At 51.2% G+C, this 15,483-nt stretch overlaps 1 protein-coding gene across 1 annotated transcript in view; it reads left to right on the forward strand.

Moving 5' to 3' along the window:
* The first annotated feature begins 321 nt into the window (after window positions 1-321).
* The window catches only part of ALG1 (ALG1 chitobiosyldiphosphodolichol beta-mannosyltransferase), a 65,965-nt gene continuing 50,803 nt past the window's right edge, over window positions 322-15,483 (forward strand). The window contains exon 1 of the mRNA XM_088466736.1: window positions 322-649. Coding sequence (XP_088322862.1) covers window positions 406-649 — 244 coding nt within the window. The 5' untranslated portion in view covers window positions 322-405. The remainder of the gene's footprint in view (window positions 650-15,483) is intronic.

Raw genomic sequence — 15,483 nt, forward strand, 5'->3', positions numbered from 1 at the left:
TAGCGGCGCTCGATTTTCGGGAGTCTCCGGCCGTATTGGGAGGGTAGGCAATTATAAGATTCCACTTCCAAAAAAATCAGGCTTAAATTTTAAATATCTGATTCAAATGTTATTCAGTATAAAAATCGATATATTTTCAGCAAGACAAAAGATGCAAACATTTTTTTTTCAATAGTAAGAATATCGAAACAATCGATTGTAACAGATTACTCGATTCCTAGCGCTGGAACTGAGTGACGTCACACTTTTCAGACGGGGGCGTTCCCAGGTCTGTAGTTTAATACAATACTGACCAATCAGCGGGTGAAGGCGTGTCGAGCGGCGGCTTGCCACTGCCAGTCATCCTTACGTGCATACAACAATCTTTACAGCGGTTCACAGACAGCAGTTATATATACACAGAACATGGCGGGTGTAAGCACTGCACTGCTGGCTAGCTGTACTTGTGCAGCATGGGTGTATGGCGCTGGCCCCACCTATGTTCTGCTCCTGCTGATACTCACCATTGTGTTACTCATCGCCAAGCCTGCGGGCGCCGGACAGGTGTGTGTGCTGGTCCTAGGAGACCTGGGCCGCAGTCCCCGGATGATGTACCACGCGCTGTCACTGGCTAGGAACGGGTTTAGTGTGACCCTCGCCGGCTTCCGTGGTAAGAAGGCGATGGCTGCTGATTACGTGTCATCCTGGTTTTGTATTGTGCTCCGATCGACACATGGGGTTGGTTTCTAGACCTAACCATGGGGTTAGTTCTCAGGTGCCGGGCACATTCCTTCATGTCATGTCATACTGTACACTGCTTTATATACAGATCGGATTCATTTACTATGGGCCCCCAGCTCACTGGTCGGTCCTGCCAGATAGATTACAGCCCTCACCTTAATGCAACTGGCTATAGGGAACCGGTATGATGGACTTCCTGCACAGTATGACTTCTGTTATTTTGTGTACGGCATGCAAATGTAATTGTCCATTCTTATTCTCTATTCAGGGGGTAAGCAACGTGCTAGGGCTAGGCAGCTGCTGTAGAACTACACATCCCAGCGTGCCCTGCCATCGTTTTGCTGCTAGGACATGCTATAACTTTTGCAGGGAATGCTGCAATCTATAGTTCTGCAGTTGCTGGAGTGCTGCACCTTGCCTACCCCTACTCTATAGGCTTTTTAAATATTTAAGATTAGAATTGAAAGCTGACATATAGGGGCTGATTTAATTAGCTCATCGCCGCAAGTAATTGTGGCTATATGCCGCACTTATGGTAGCTTCAGACTCGCTGATTTTAGTTTGCAGTCCAGGATGAGATAATGTTGCATGGGGGGCGATTTGATGTAATGGTGCCATTGCAACGGCAACATGCCCCCTTGCAGCTAATTGAATCAACCCCAAATTGTCTTTATAACCAGGTTTAAGAACAAACAAAACATATGATGGGTTTTGTAGTCTACAAATTTCTAATCCACAACTCGCATGACCTGCGAGTAATATATATGACAAAATACAAACGCAATATTAAATATAATAAAAGAAAAAAAGACAATATGTTCTTTGCATAAAGCCTATAAAATCTTGCATAGAAACTTCATATACACAGTAATTAATAATTTGTTATAAATGTGAACCATTATTAGCAGCACCAGCAAAGCTTGTCAATCAGCTTACATGAGCACATAAAAATTGTGGCTACATGTGCCCATACACGGTGCAATAAAGCATCCGAAACGACGGATTGGTACGATTTGGCTGCTCTATTGTACCGTGTATGGACATGATATCGTACAGTCCGCACCCTTGGGGTCGTACATTGCACCCCCAGATTTTACTGCAGGTTCCGTAGATCTGGAAATGCGATGTGCGATCCCATGCAGCGCTATGAGGGTGCGGGAGGGAGGAGCCGGCATATCGGGTGGTCGGCCACCCGATTGCTCCGTGTGAGGGGACCGCCCGATATGTCGAACGTCTGATCCCCCGTCGCAGTGCACGGTGCATATGCGGCTTAAAACCCAAAAAGTTTCCATTGGAGTTTTTCTCAATTCATAGCAACAGTGTATAACTCTGTTCCAAAACATAGTTCAACATGGTTCCAAATGGGACAGACTCCTTTTCCACTGTGGCGCCGAACCATGTTACTCCCGGATCGGCGCTGTTCATGCTGCACACGGGTGCAGTGAAACACTTCTCCCGGCGCTTGGTGATTACCTGGAAGACCACGTGCTGTAAACGGGACCCGGGTCGGACAACCCGGGGTACCCGTTTACACTGCAGGGTTTCACAGGTCGTTCCCGTGTTATACCCTGTAAGTTACCTGGGTTGGATTGCCGGGTCCAACCCTTGTCCCATTTTACACCTAGCAGCAACTCTGATTAACCCTGCAATAACCTGGGTTTTAGATCTGGTGTAAAAGGGGTATAAGTAAGAAAAGGGTGGCAGGGAGAGTATGATTTCAGCAGAATTAAGAAGCCTTTCTTCACCTCTCTGGCCCGTCGGCAGCTTCTACAATCTACCTCCATCTCTTGAGGAAGCCGCCAACGGGCCATAGAGACGGAGAAATGCGTAGAGGAAAGTGCCCCTACTTTGAGAAGACTTCTTTGCTTAAGGGTTGGCAGCAAACCTTGTGGACTGGTGTTACCTGCTGTTAGCCTCTGGTCGAGTCTCTGACCTTTTAAAACTTCTGATTGAAAGACTGTGGGGTATTAGCGTTCCCGCTAGGCTGTTTTAGCGGGGCGCAGCGCCCTGCCCTCCTTCTGGAGGGCAAAAAGCACCCTGCCCTCCAGAAGGGCGGCAAAAAGCGCCCTGCCCTCACAGCCTGCGGGTGTCCCGCGGGTGTAGAAATGTGCGGTGACCCGGTCACCGCCGGAGAATAGACGCCAGACACATGCACCCGGCATCTATTCTCACTGTCTGCAGCGCTTGGGGGCTGCCCGGCGTGTCCGTAAGTGCCGGGCACGCCCCCAAGTACGACGAAAAGGGGACGCCCCCTTTTCATGGCCACACCCTCTTTTCATGGCCACGCCCCTTTTTCGGACACGCGCGCACAAAGTTTCCCTCTCTAGCTCCAGCGCCCTGCCTGCCGCCTGAGCTAGAGTGAACACTAGGGTATGGAAGAGTCCAAGTAAAAATTAAATAGTTACTGGGGATCTCTGAAATAAAGGGATAGAGTGAAATGACGGACGATATAATACGCATTCATGCTTCTTAATTCTGCTGAATTCATACTCTCCCTGCCACCCTTTTCTTATTAAAGATCCCCATATTTCTACCGTCGGGTCTCTCGATCCAGCGATTTTATTGAAAACATGGTCCGTCACCGGAAATGCCAACCTGTGGCCATTGATGTTCCGTAATCTGTCGGAGGATCGGTGAAATTATACTTATTAAATGTCACAGATTTGCAAATCACGATCCTATTTTGACTGTGATCGGCAAATCTGTGAAAACCAACATGTTGGATTCCACCGATCCTCCGATTCGGCATCACAGGATTGCGACGATCCGTCGCAGATGTATCTTTTTGGTAATTCTGTCGATTATTTATGGGGTTTTTTTTTGGGGGGGGGGGGGGGGGGGTTGTCCAGTTTACCCATTTCATGTGGTGGCTGTTGTCGGTTATATGCACTTTACTGAACTTTTTTATAAGTTTATTATAATTCATTCTAAGTATTCACCATTAGAGTATAGATACGACTTTAAGATTAGATTACAATAGACTGCCCAGTGGGTTAGCGCTTGTTGTTTCTCAATTGTGTTTTTAAAAAATAGCTGTGTCCCCGGGGAAGTGCTCTGCTGCGGTCAATCCCTGACAGCCGCACTGCAGCCCTTGAGAGAGACAGCGCGGTCATTCAAATCTGCCACCGGTCGCGAGCCAATCTGAGCTTGCGGACAAGCAGCTAATCTGCAGCAACTGCTGGTCCGCTACCTCCTATTGGCTTGTGACCGGTGCCAGATTTTGTGGCATATTTTGTAAAGATCATTTCTAAGTGGCATAATGTGTTATAAGGGGAATTACTGTGTGTCATAATGTATAAGGGGCACTACTGTGTGGTTTAACGTGAATAAGGGACACTACTGTGCAGTGTAATGTGACAAATTTTTAATTTGGGTATTATTGTGTTGTCATACCCTTCCCAGTAAGGCCACACCTGTTTTTTCACATCCCGCGTCTTCGGCGTGCGCTCTACCTGCTTAATTTGTGGCTGGGGGTTACCAATGCTCTTTATGTACACAAGGCACCAAAAGATATAGTTACAGCTCTGCTTTGGTTGCACAGACGTGTCCTCTGTGGGAATTTCTTAGGGCAGGAAGTGCTGAACACAGTGATCACTATCTGGTCCTCTACAACTGCTAAGCTAGGGCTTGGTCAATTGGGAAAATACCTTCCCTTTTCTTTGTGTGTGACCATATGAATATCTGCTGTGGTCCCCTTTACATACATCCTGGTATGTAAACAATTGCTTTCTGGGATATACCGCACATCTTCTTTGATAAATATGTCTCCTAATGCTGGGCATACACTATACAATCTGTCAGATATTTGTCCAATCTGGCTGGTTGTCATTTGCTCTTATACATTACCAGGTTTTCATCCCAACCAGACAGATATCTGACAGATAATTGTATAGTGTATGCCCAGCATAATGCCTTATTCACTATGAGTTTTGTATACAGACAAGTCATATCACTTGTAGCATCATGCACACATTAAACATGCATTTAGGGGCATGTGGGGAGGTCTGCTGCTGTTGGGGTTATGAGATGGGCATTCTAGGGGTATGTGGGTAGTGTTCTCGCCAGACTGGGGGCAGAGCGCTGAGGTGCGGACAGGAATTCTCTGTGCATGTGCTCCCGAAAAGAGAGCGTGGCTGACCAGGGAGGGGCGTATCCTTGTGGCAGTCCCCCCAATTCATCACACTTGGAGCTTGCCCAGCACTTACGGAGGTGCTGGGCTTCCCCCAAGCTCACCCCCACTATGAATAGATGCTGTGAGCATGCACACGGCATCTGTTCACCCGACAGCATTTGGTATCTGCAACTTTTCCCACCGAACCCGACACTGTGGCCCATGGGTGTGGAAGGCACAGGGCAGGCTCCCTTTAGCAGGGTGCTGCTATTGGGGGTAGGGCGCATTTTGGCACTTTAAAATCTGACAGGGTGCGGCGCCCCGCTTAAACAGTTTAGCAGAACACTGGGCATATCTGGTGTTTATATCTGGAGGTCTGTGGGGCACATGGGGAGCTCTAAAGCATAAATTATCATGGGACCCAGAAATGGTCTGGACCCCAATTTTTTTTTTTTTTTAAATTGTGGGATCCCTGGCACCCACATATTGTCACTGCAATTATGTTAATGTATACTGCAATCCACTTCAGGTAATTTTATTTTTTAGTAAACCGTATTAGCGTTCATTTTTCCAAGTTCATTGTAATGTACAAAAATTATACCTAAACTTTTATTTGTCAATTGCATATTGTATTTGCATAATTACATTTGCGTAGAAAGAACTGGACCTCAGGTTAACCGCTCAAAATGCCTCTATTATAATCATCCACTTTGCGATTTTGGAAAAATGCAAGCTCTCATGGCAAAAACAATTGTGTTTGATTGACATCCATTGCACTACTGATAGTTACTGATGTCGACTGCTAAACTGTCTGACTGTGACCCGTGGCAAATTCTGTGTGCTTGAGTACACAATTGATTTTCTCTTTCATCCACTAGGGGACACTGGAGGTTGCTTACGCTGGGGTATAGAGGCGTGGATAGCTGGAGCTGGCACTTTAAATAATTTAGAAATGTGAAGCTCCTCCCCCTCTATGCCCCACCAGCCCCCAGTTTAGAAAATGTGCCCTTTGGAGCTGGTCACAATCTGCTGTGCTCCAGCAATACATGATTTTTATTTTTAATTTAGATATATTTTTTTCTTTACATCTTTTACACTTGATGGGTACCCTTCGCCACCTCTCTAAAGGTGGGGTCCGGGTACCCGGTGCCCTGACTTGTTAGAAGCAGGAAGGAGTGCACAGTGCTTATACTAAAAGCACTGACAGCTCCTTATCGCCACAGCACATCTCTAACAAGGAAGAAGAGAGTGCTGAAGCTGAGAGAGCCCTCCGGGGAATGCAGTGAGTATGTGGCTGCGTGTTCCCCGCTGCTCCCCTCACCCCCCCCCCCTCTGCTACCTATCGTGCCTCTCCTACTGCCCAGGTACTTAGCGTTACGGCGCTGATAACTATTCTGCCCACGCTGGTAGCCATGCGTTAGCGGCTGCAGCATAGCGGGGCTCACACGTGTTCCCCGCCCGCCGGGACCTTCACTGCGGCAACGGGGCTCTGTATGCCGGCACTGTTGCATGTGGGAGCCGGCAAGCACTGTCGCTGCTCCCACACGCACCTTCCGCAGCTGCTCTCCTCCCCCCCCGCCGAGAGCTTTGCTGCGGGAGCAGGGGGCATTGTAAAAGTGTTGGCTCCTCCGTTTAACGGAGCTAGCAGCCATTTCCGAGCCCTGGGGACTTGAAGAAGGGACGGAGCCTATATAGCGCGGGCTCTCTCTCTAAGGCACGGCAGAGAGCTGTTATGAACAGCGTGTATGCCGTTTTTCATTCAACCTGCACCTCTCCCTCATAGAGGTAATGTGCAGCTGTCATGGCTCCTGCTTCCACTAAAGGATCCTGTGCAAAGGACTGTAGGTGATTTACACTGAAGAAGTTTGCAGTGTAGAGACAGAAGGCTGGATTCCTCTGCTGCCATCCCTGTGCTGCAGGACATTTACATCGCCTGACTACAACCCTGGTAAAGAGGCTGTAAGTAACTGGGGTGTAAGTGCAGGGGAATCTGATCTGTGGGAAGGGGTACCTCCTCCTCTGTGTCCCAAACCAGCCTTCTTTCTACTTCAGGGTCCATAGGGTATCCACAGGATACCTTGGGTATAGGTGTGACGTCAGTCGCAGGGCACCAAAGAGTTAAGCTTTCAGCCTCCCAGGATGCACTAGGTCCCCCTCCTATACCCCGCCCCCAGGCCAAGGCACCTCAGTTTAGTTTGGTGCCCGGCCGGAGTCGGGTGCACCTGTTGGAGTGGGGGCTAGAAGAGCCCCTGAAGCTTATTCTTCATGCAGCTGTGGCTGCACAACTGGATGAACAGCATGGACAGTCAGTCCTGACGTCCATGCTGTCTTCCCTACACCCCGCCGGTACCAGAACGCCGGTACTGATCCGGGGATGCTGGTGGGCGTCTGGGGTCACAGCTAGCGGTGACCCCAGATGCTCCGGACCATGGCCGGATTCAAGGGGGACAGAGGTAAGCAGCGGGGTCCCGCGGTGGGTCCCCGCTGATCACATGGTCCTAAGTCCCCAGGCAGGGGGCTCCCTGGGGACTGGCTGCAGCGTGGAGCCAGGCGACCAACCTGCGCTTCCACTACCCCCTGGGACAGCGGACCGCAGCAGAGCGGTAGCGCTGCGGCGTCCCAGGGGTTAAATGCATGCCAGGGGAGCGCGCCTTCCCTGTCTCACAGCCGGCGCCTCCCCCGCTGCACACAGCCCTCTCTGCACTGTGCTGACTGGTCCTGTGTCAGCGCTCCTCCCCCAGGCCAGCTTCTCTCTGCTCCTCGGCGGCCATCTTCTCTGCAACGCATGGTGAACGCTGCTGGAAGTCTGGAAGGAAGCATCGTGGTCTGGGTCCCCCCGCATACCTCTCCTCCGCTGTGGCTCAGGTCTGTGTATGCAGCGCTGTGTCCTACCAGGCCCTGTGTCTGTGTAGTTGAGTGATCAGCGCTGTTAGTGCAGGAATTGTTATTTCTCTGCATTGTATGTGACTGTGCTAGCGCTGCCTGTAACTATTCTTCACTAAACTGTCAGCTTTATTACTGTCCCTGTTCTTTCTGCTAAAGCCCTTGCGGTGCGGTGCTGCAGGGTGGTCTCTCGCCTATTTAATACTTAATTGGTGAGAGAGGTCACATACGTGGTGCCATCATGTCTGAAAGTGATTTTCCCCTCCGGCTACAGTGTACCACGTGCAAAGTACCGTTAGCGGAGGGGGAGGGTAGCGCGGAGGGCCTTTGCCGGCAGTGTTGTCCATGGCGCGGCCTATTACGGTTACAGCACCGGTACAGGAGCCGCCCTGGGCTTGTTTCGCTCAGGCGTTAACAGCTTTAGTGGGCCAGTTAGCTCCGCAGCCCGCGTTTACTCCGATGGGTTTGTCCCAGCAGTCTGTGGTGTCGTCACCCATGCAGGGGTTCCCACGACAATTGGTGGTACCCCACAGTCTCCCTATTTCCCCGCACCCGGGTTCTCAGGAGCCAGCGTGGGTTAACTCCCTGACGAGTTCTTTACAGCACTTGTCGGATGTATTGCAAGGGGAGTCTGTGATGCGGCCTCATAAAAGGCCGGTGGCGTCTCTGTCCGCTCCTTATGAGGATGACGAAGGGACGTCTGATGATGGGGAGATTCTGGATCCTTACGATCAGGAACCTTTCCATACTAAGGACGCTGATGCTAAGTCCAAAGTATATATTCCTGGACTTATTCGGGCGGTCCGCACAGCCTTGGTGATTGAGGACGAAGTTCCCCCAGCGGCTAAATCTAAGTATGCCTTTTTCAAAGATGTGAAGGGCGATGCCACAGTCTTTCCTCTTTCGGGTCAGTTGGTGGACCATTTAGAGGAGGCGTGGAAACAACCTGGCAAAAGATACCAGCCGCAGAGACGCCTGGCGGTGGCTTATCCGTTCGCGGATAATTATTTTGCTAAGTGTGAATCCCCTCCACAGGTGGATTCTCACGTGACCCGTCTTGTCCGTAGTGCCACATTGCCGATGCCATCCATGTCCTCCCTTAAGGATGCTACGGACCGCAAGGTAGAAATCTGCCTGAAGTCCGCTTATTCCCTTGCAGGGGGGGCAGCACGGCCGGCTATGGCCATTTGCTGGGTTGCCAGAGCGATGGAGCGCTGGGCGGATTCATTAGAGGCTTCTTTTGAATCCGACTGTCCGGCCGAACAAGCGGAGTTGATTGGCAATCTCCGTGATTCGGCCACCTACATCAACGAGGCGGCTCTAGACATTAGTACTCTGGTGTCTAGAATTTCTTCAGCAGCGGTAGCTGCTCGTCGCACCTTGTGGCTGCGATCCTGGAAGGCGGACGCAGATCCAAGAAAGGTCTGGAAGCGTTGCCGTTTACCGGAGAAGTTCTCTTCGGTCCGGATCTGGATAAGATTGTGGCCACGCTGGCGGCAGCCAAATCTGCTTGTCTCCCGTCGGCCGCTGCTCCTTCTGGTTCTGGACCATCGTCCTTTCGGTCATCTAGGGCCCAGGGCAGGCCCAAACCACAGTCGTTTCCTCGACAGGCTGGCCCTAAGAAATCGGGCAAGCCCCGGAAACAGGCATGGAGTACCAGACGTCCGGCCCCCAAGCCAGATGACAAGCCTGCGGCCTGACGGTCCGGGTCTCCCCTTGGGGGATCCCAGGGTGGGAGGCCGCCTGCTGCAGTTCTCCCGGTGTTGGTCGTTCACTACGACAGACACTTGGGTTCTGGAGGTGGTCTCTCACGGGTACGCCCTCTCCTTCCGGCACAGACCCCCGGCTCGATTCTTCACCACGGGTCTACCATCAGACCGGAACAAGGCTACGGAGCTGCGGAAGGTATTGCACACTATGCTCCAGGCTGGAGTTATGGTGCCTGTTCCATTCTCCCAGAGGGGCCAGGGTTTCTATTCAAATCTATTTTTGGTACAGAAACCCAATGGGTCATATCGTCCGATTCTCAACCTCAAAGCACTCAACAAGTCTTTGCGGGTCCCGAAGTTTCGGATGGAGACCCTACGGTCCATCATTCTGGCGCTGGAACCTGGGGACTACATGGTGTCATTGGACATACAGGACGCTTACCTGCATGTCCCTATTCTTTTGCGCCATCAAGAGTTCTTTCGGTTTGCAACCGCAGCGACCATTTCCAGTTTCGGGCGTTACCTTTTGGCCTGGCGACAGCACCACGTGTTTCACCAAGGTGATGACGGTCATGGCGGCTTCTCTGCGGCTGCAAGGAGTCCGCATGTTGCCGTACTTGGACGACCTGTTATTGGTGACAGGATCTCCAGAGCTCCTGTTACACCACTTGGACCTGACCATTGCACTGCTGCAACGGCACGGCTGGCTAATCAACTGGCAGAAGTCCACTCTAATCCCGTCTCGGAGGATTCTGCATCTTGGAGCCTTATTGAACTCGGGACAGCAAAGGATCTTCGTGACGGAGGACAAGATCTCTGCTTTACAGTCAAGGGTGCGCAGTTGTCTGCACAGCCGCCGGGTGTCCTTACACTCGGCGATGAGGTTACTGGGCTCCATGGTGTCGGTGTTCGACATGGTGGAATACGCCCTGTTTCACTCCAGACCTCTGCAGCACCTGATCCTGTCCAAGTGGAACGGGCTGCCTCAGTCTCTGAAGTTCCAGACGATTGTGCTCACCCCGGAGGTTCGCCTGTCCCTTGCGTGGTGGTTAAAGACGACCCACCTCAACAAGGGACGTCCGTTCTGGGTTCCAAATTGGGTCCTGTTGACAACGGACGCCAGTCTTCGGGGCTGGGGAGCAGTTTCGGGTCCACACTTGTTCCAGGGCAGGTGGACGCCGACAGAAGCGGAGCTTCCAATAAATATCTTGGAACTCCGTGCGGTCTTCAATGCTCTCCTGCAGGCACAGCGGTTTCTCCAGGGTCACCCGGTGCAGGTCCAGTCGGACAATGCTACCACCGTGGCCTACATAAACAGGCAAGGAGGAACTCGCAGTCGGGAGGCTCTCGTAGAGGTCTCTCGGATCCTGGTTTGGGCGGAGCGCAATCTTCCGGCCATATCAGCGGTCTTCATCCCGGGAGTGCTAAATTGGCAGGCGGACTTTCTAAGTCGCCAGGACGTTCATCCAGGGGAATGGTCCCTGCACCCGGACGTTTTTCAACTACTGGTGGACAGGTGGGGTCTTCCAGAAATCGACCTCATGGCGTCCCGGCACAACAACAAGTTGCCGGTGTACGGGTCTCGCACAAGAGACGAAGGGGCGTCTCTGGTGGATGCTCTGTCCGTCCGGTGGACGTTCAGGTTCACATACCTGTTCCCACCGGTCTCCCTTCTTCCACGGGTAGTCCGGAAATTCAAACAGGAAGGAGGGATGCTCCTGTTGATAGCTCCCGCGTGGCCCAGACGGCACTGGTTCTCAGACCTTCAGGGTCTGTCCGTGGACAGTCCTCTGCGGTTGCCGCTACGACCGGACATTCTGTCTCAGGGTCCTTGTCTTCACCCGGACCTGACTCGGCTGTCTTTGGCGGCGTGGCTATTGAGACGGCCATGCTGAGGTCCCGGGGGTTTTCCAGCTCTGTGGTGCGTACCATGTTACGAGCTCGGAAACCGTCTTCCGCGAGGATATACCATCGCGTGTGGCATATGTTCTTCCAGTGGTGTCGACCGAGAGGTTATGCACCGCGGGAGTTTCGTCTGTCTCGGATTCTCGCCTTCCTGCAAGCGGGACTAGATCATGGGCTTCGCCTTGTTTCTTTGAAGGTACAGGTTTCGGCCCTATCTGTCTGGTTTCACCGTAGGATTGCTACAATCCCGGATGTGCGCACCTTTATGCAAGGTGTTCTCCGTATTCAGCCGCCCTTTGTTCCACCTGTGGCGCCTTGGGATTTGGCTGTGGTCCTGAGGGCTCTCCAAGGACCGCCGTTTGAACCACTGGGCTCAGTGGATATTAAATGGCTAACAGCTAAGACTGTTTTCCTTCTGGCCGTTGCTTCAGCCAGACGTGTTTCTGAGTTAGGGGCTCTTTCTTGTAGACCCCCTTTCTTGGTTTTTCATGGGAACAGGGCAGTGCTCCGCACTCGGCCCAAGTTTCTTCCCAAAGTTGTTTCCCAGTTTCATGTTAACGAGGAAATAGTTGTTCCGGCCTTTAACTCACCGGGTCTTTCCGTGGGTGAGGCCTCTTTGGATGTTGTGCGGGCCTTAAGGAATTATGTGGACCGCACTTCTTTGTTTAGGAAGTCGGACGCTTTGTTGTCCTCTATGGCTTCTGTAAAAAGGGTTGGCCTGCTTCAAAGCAAACTTTGGCAGCCTGGATCCGTATGGCTATTTCTGAAGCTTATCTTCATGAAGGCCTACCGGTCCCTCCTTCTCTGAAGGCTCATTCCACTAGGTCTGTGGGTCCTTCGTGGGCAGCTTGACGTGGTGCCTCGGCAGTTCAGATCTGCAAGGCTGCTACGTGGTCTTCTGTCCATACCTTCGTGAGGTATTACAGGTTTGACACCTTCGCCTCTCAGGATGCTTCCTTCGGGCGGCGGATTCTCCTTTCTGCACAGGAGCGTCCCCACCCTTAAAGGATACTGCTTTGGGACATCCCCAAGGTATCCTGTGGATACCCTATGGACCCTGAAGTAGAAAATATGAGATATGGTAAGAACTTACCCTTGTTATCTCTATTTCTACGAAGTCCATAGGGTTCCACAGGACTCCCGCCCTGTCGCACCTGTGCTGCAGATGGGCTTTGCTCTGGTCACCGGTTTTCCGTCTCCCTCTGGTGAGAATGTGATTCTTGTATGTGTCCAGATCTTTGTTCTCTCTCTTCCTTCTCCTCCTCCGGCCTATGGCTTGGTAACTAACTGAGGTGCCTTGGCCTGGGGGCGGGGTATAGGAGGGGGACCTAGTGCATCCTGGGAGGCTGAAAGCTTAACTTTTTGGTGCCCTGCGACTGACGTCACACCTATACCCAAGGTATCCTGTGGAACCCTATGGACTTCGTAGAAATAGAGATAACAAGGGTAAGTTCTTACCATATCTCATATTTTGTCATTTCTGTGTCTTTTCTGTTTAAGCTGGGTGACTGTGTGTACCATGTCCAGCAGAACCAAGGCTTCTCAAAAGCTGTTTGTTTGTTCCAAGTGTAACAACAAACAGACCAAGCCGCATGCTACTGGGTCCACGTTATGTGATGCTTGTATAACAATGGATCCACAGATGGCGATTACTAGCTCACCTGCTCCGCCGTGGGCGCTGACATGGTAGGAGTTATGTCAGACTTAATGTCAGTGTTAGCTGAGGCTCAGCCTCCCTGGGTGGCTTGGTTAACCAAACACCCTGGTACAGGTTATGGGTACAGCGGTGTCTGCACCCTCCACTGCTTATCAGCGTACTATAACGACTGCTCTCCAGGCAGAAGAGTTGGAAGAAGAATTCATCGCCACGGAGGATACCGAAGAGGGGGGCGGTACCCCTCAAAAGTTAGAGTCCGCCTCTGCCGGGGTGGATTTTCTAATTTTGACAGTCAGAAATGTCCTTAATTTACCTGAGGATATGTTTCCTGCATCCCAGGAGTGTGAATTATTTCACGAACAACCTAAGAGCTCGGCTGTTTTTCCGTTTTCACAGTGGTTCCAAAATTCCACGTCTGTTTCCGTCAAGCATCCTTTTGCATCATCCATGATGGTGTAGTTGGAAACACCTCCTCCTGTAGATGCGTCTGTCTTCCATCTCTCTAAGAAAACAGAACAGCACTTCCAGTGCCGGGAATTACAGTGTTAAAGGACCCTTCGAATAGTAAATGGGAGACAACACTAAGAAGCAGCTGGGGGCTCAATTAGACCTGCCCTTGTTACCGCCTGGGTTAACAAGGCTGTGGTTTGCTGGGCTGACCAGTTGATTACAGGACTCAGGTATTTCCAGATATCTGCGTATGCTATTTCGGGCAGCAGACCTCTCTGGTTGTGCGCTTGGCAAGCAGATGCAGAGTCCAAGCGTGCGGTGGAGGGTTTACCATTCACTGGTGACATGCTTTTTGGCCCGGAATTGGGTATCCCAGGCCTCGTGGGGTAAGTCTTCTTTCCTCCCACCTACTGCTCCGGCTCCCAGAAGACCTTACACCTTCGTTTCATGGTAGAGCCAGAGGTGCTCCCACGCAAGCTAGAGTCAGCAGAGGGAGAGGTCGCCCACACACTGTTGCAGGAGCCTTAACCAGCTGAAAAACAGGTGGCATGACGGTCTTCCGCCCCACCTGGGGTCTCCTGCGGTGGGAGTCCGCTTGCAGAAATTTCAAACAGTGGATTTGCAGACTAATTTCCCTGGGGTACTGAATAGACTTCAGAGTCCCCCATCCACCTCGGTTCTTCACTACCTACAGACAAGGCCAGGGTTCTACAAGAGGCTATCCAGTCTCTAATAGTGTCATCTGGGCTAGTTCCGGTTCCGGAGCATCAACGAGGTATGGGGTTTTTACTCTAACCTGTTTGTCGTGCACAAACCGGTTGGTTCGGTCAGACCCATTTTAAACCTCAAGTCCTTACACCTGTACCTGAGGATGTATTGTTCCAGAAATGGAATCTCTGCAGTCCGTCAGGGGTGAGACCAGGGGAATTCCTTTTATCCATGGATTTCAAGGATGCCTATCTCCATGTTGTCAGTTGGGAACCGCATCAAGCCTTCCTGCAGTTTGCTATACTGCAGAATCACTACCTATCTCGAGCATTACCGTTCAGGTTATCCTCGGCTCCCCGCATTTTTACAAACTCATGTCAGTCATGATTGCTTTCCTTTGGTCATTGGGAGTGAACATATTCCCTTATTTGGACGACCTATTACTCAAGGCTTCATCGGTAACCCTTCTTTCAGGCCATGCCTTACTGACATATCACACTTTAATCCAACACTGTTGGATAATCAACTTCAAGAAATCACATCCCTATCCATCCCAGAAGCTCCTGTTTTGTCTGCGTCTCTTGGAAAAAATAAAATAAAAATAAATGGTAGCTGCTTTCCAGGCACTACAGTTCAGATGGTTCCACCCCAGAGTGTTTCAACCGGACCTCCTGTCACAAGTCTCAGGATCTCATCTGCTTCTGCATTGACAGATCCGTCTGAACCCGGTTACCAGAAGGGCTCTCCTCTGGTGGACACAATCCAACAATCTTTTGGCGGGCTGAAGATTCGGAGGGTGGAATTGGACTATCGTAATAACGGATGCCAGCCTTCGAGGATGGAGAGCAGTAGTCCTCAAGTATCACTTTCAGGGTAGATGGTCCCCTCTGGAACAGAAGTGGCCCATAAATGTGTTGGAACTAAGAGCTATTTACAATTCTGTTATAGAAACAACAGAGTTTCTAAAGTCTTGTCCGGTAAAAATTTAGTCTGACAACGCGACGACCGTCGCTTAAATCAACCGATAGGGCAGGACTCGAAGTCGCATGGCCATGCGAGAAGTAACTCGGGTTCTCCCGTGGGCCGAAATTCAGTCAGTAATCCTGTCAGCGGTATTCATCCCGGGTGTGGACAACTGGGAAGTAGATTACCTAAGTCGCCAGGACATCCATCCCAGGGAATGGAAGCTTCATCCAGACGTGTTCTATGCACTGATTCATCGCGGGGGGTGTCCTCAGGTGGACCTCATGGAGTCATGATTAAATTATCAGCTCCCAGTATATGTGTGAAGAACTCTGGATCCGCAGGCAGAGGCAGTCGACGCTCTGACAGTTCCATGG

This window comes from Taudactylus pleione, unplaced genomic scaffold, assembly GCF_031769625.1.
Source record: "Taudactylus pleione unplaced genomic scaffold, aTauple2 ptg000066l, whole genome shotgun sequence".
Taxonomy (NCBI): Eukaryota; Metazoa; Chordata; class Amphibia; order Anura; family Myobatrachidae; genus Taudactylus; species Taudactylus pleione.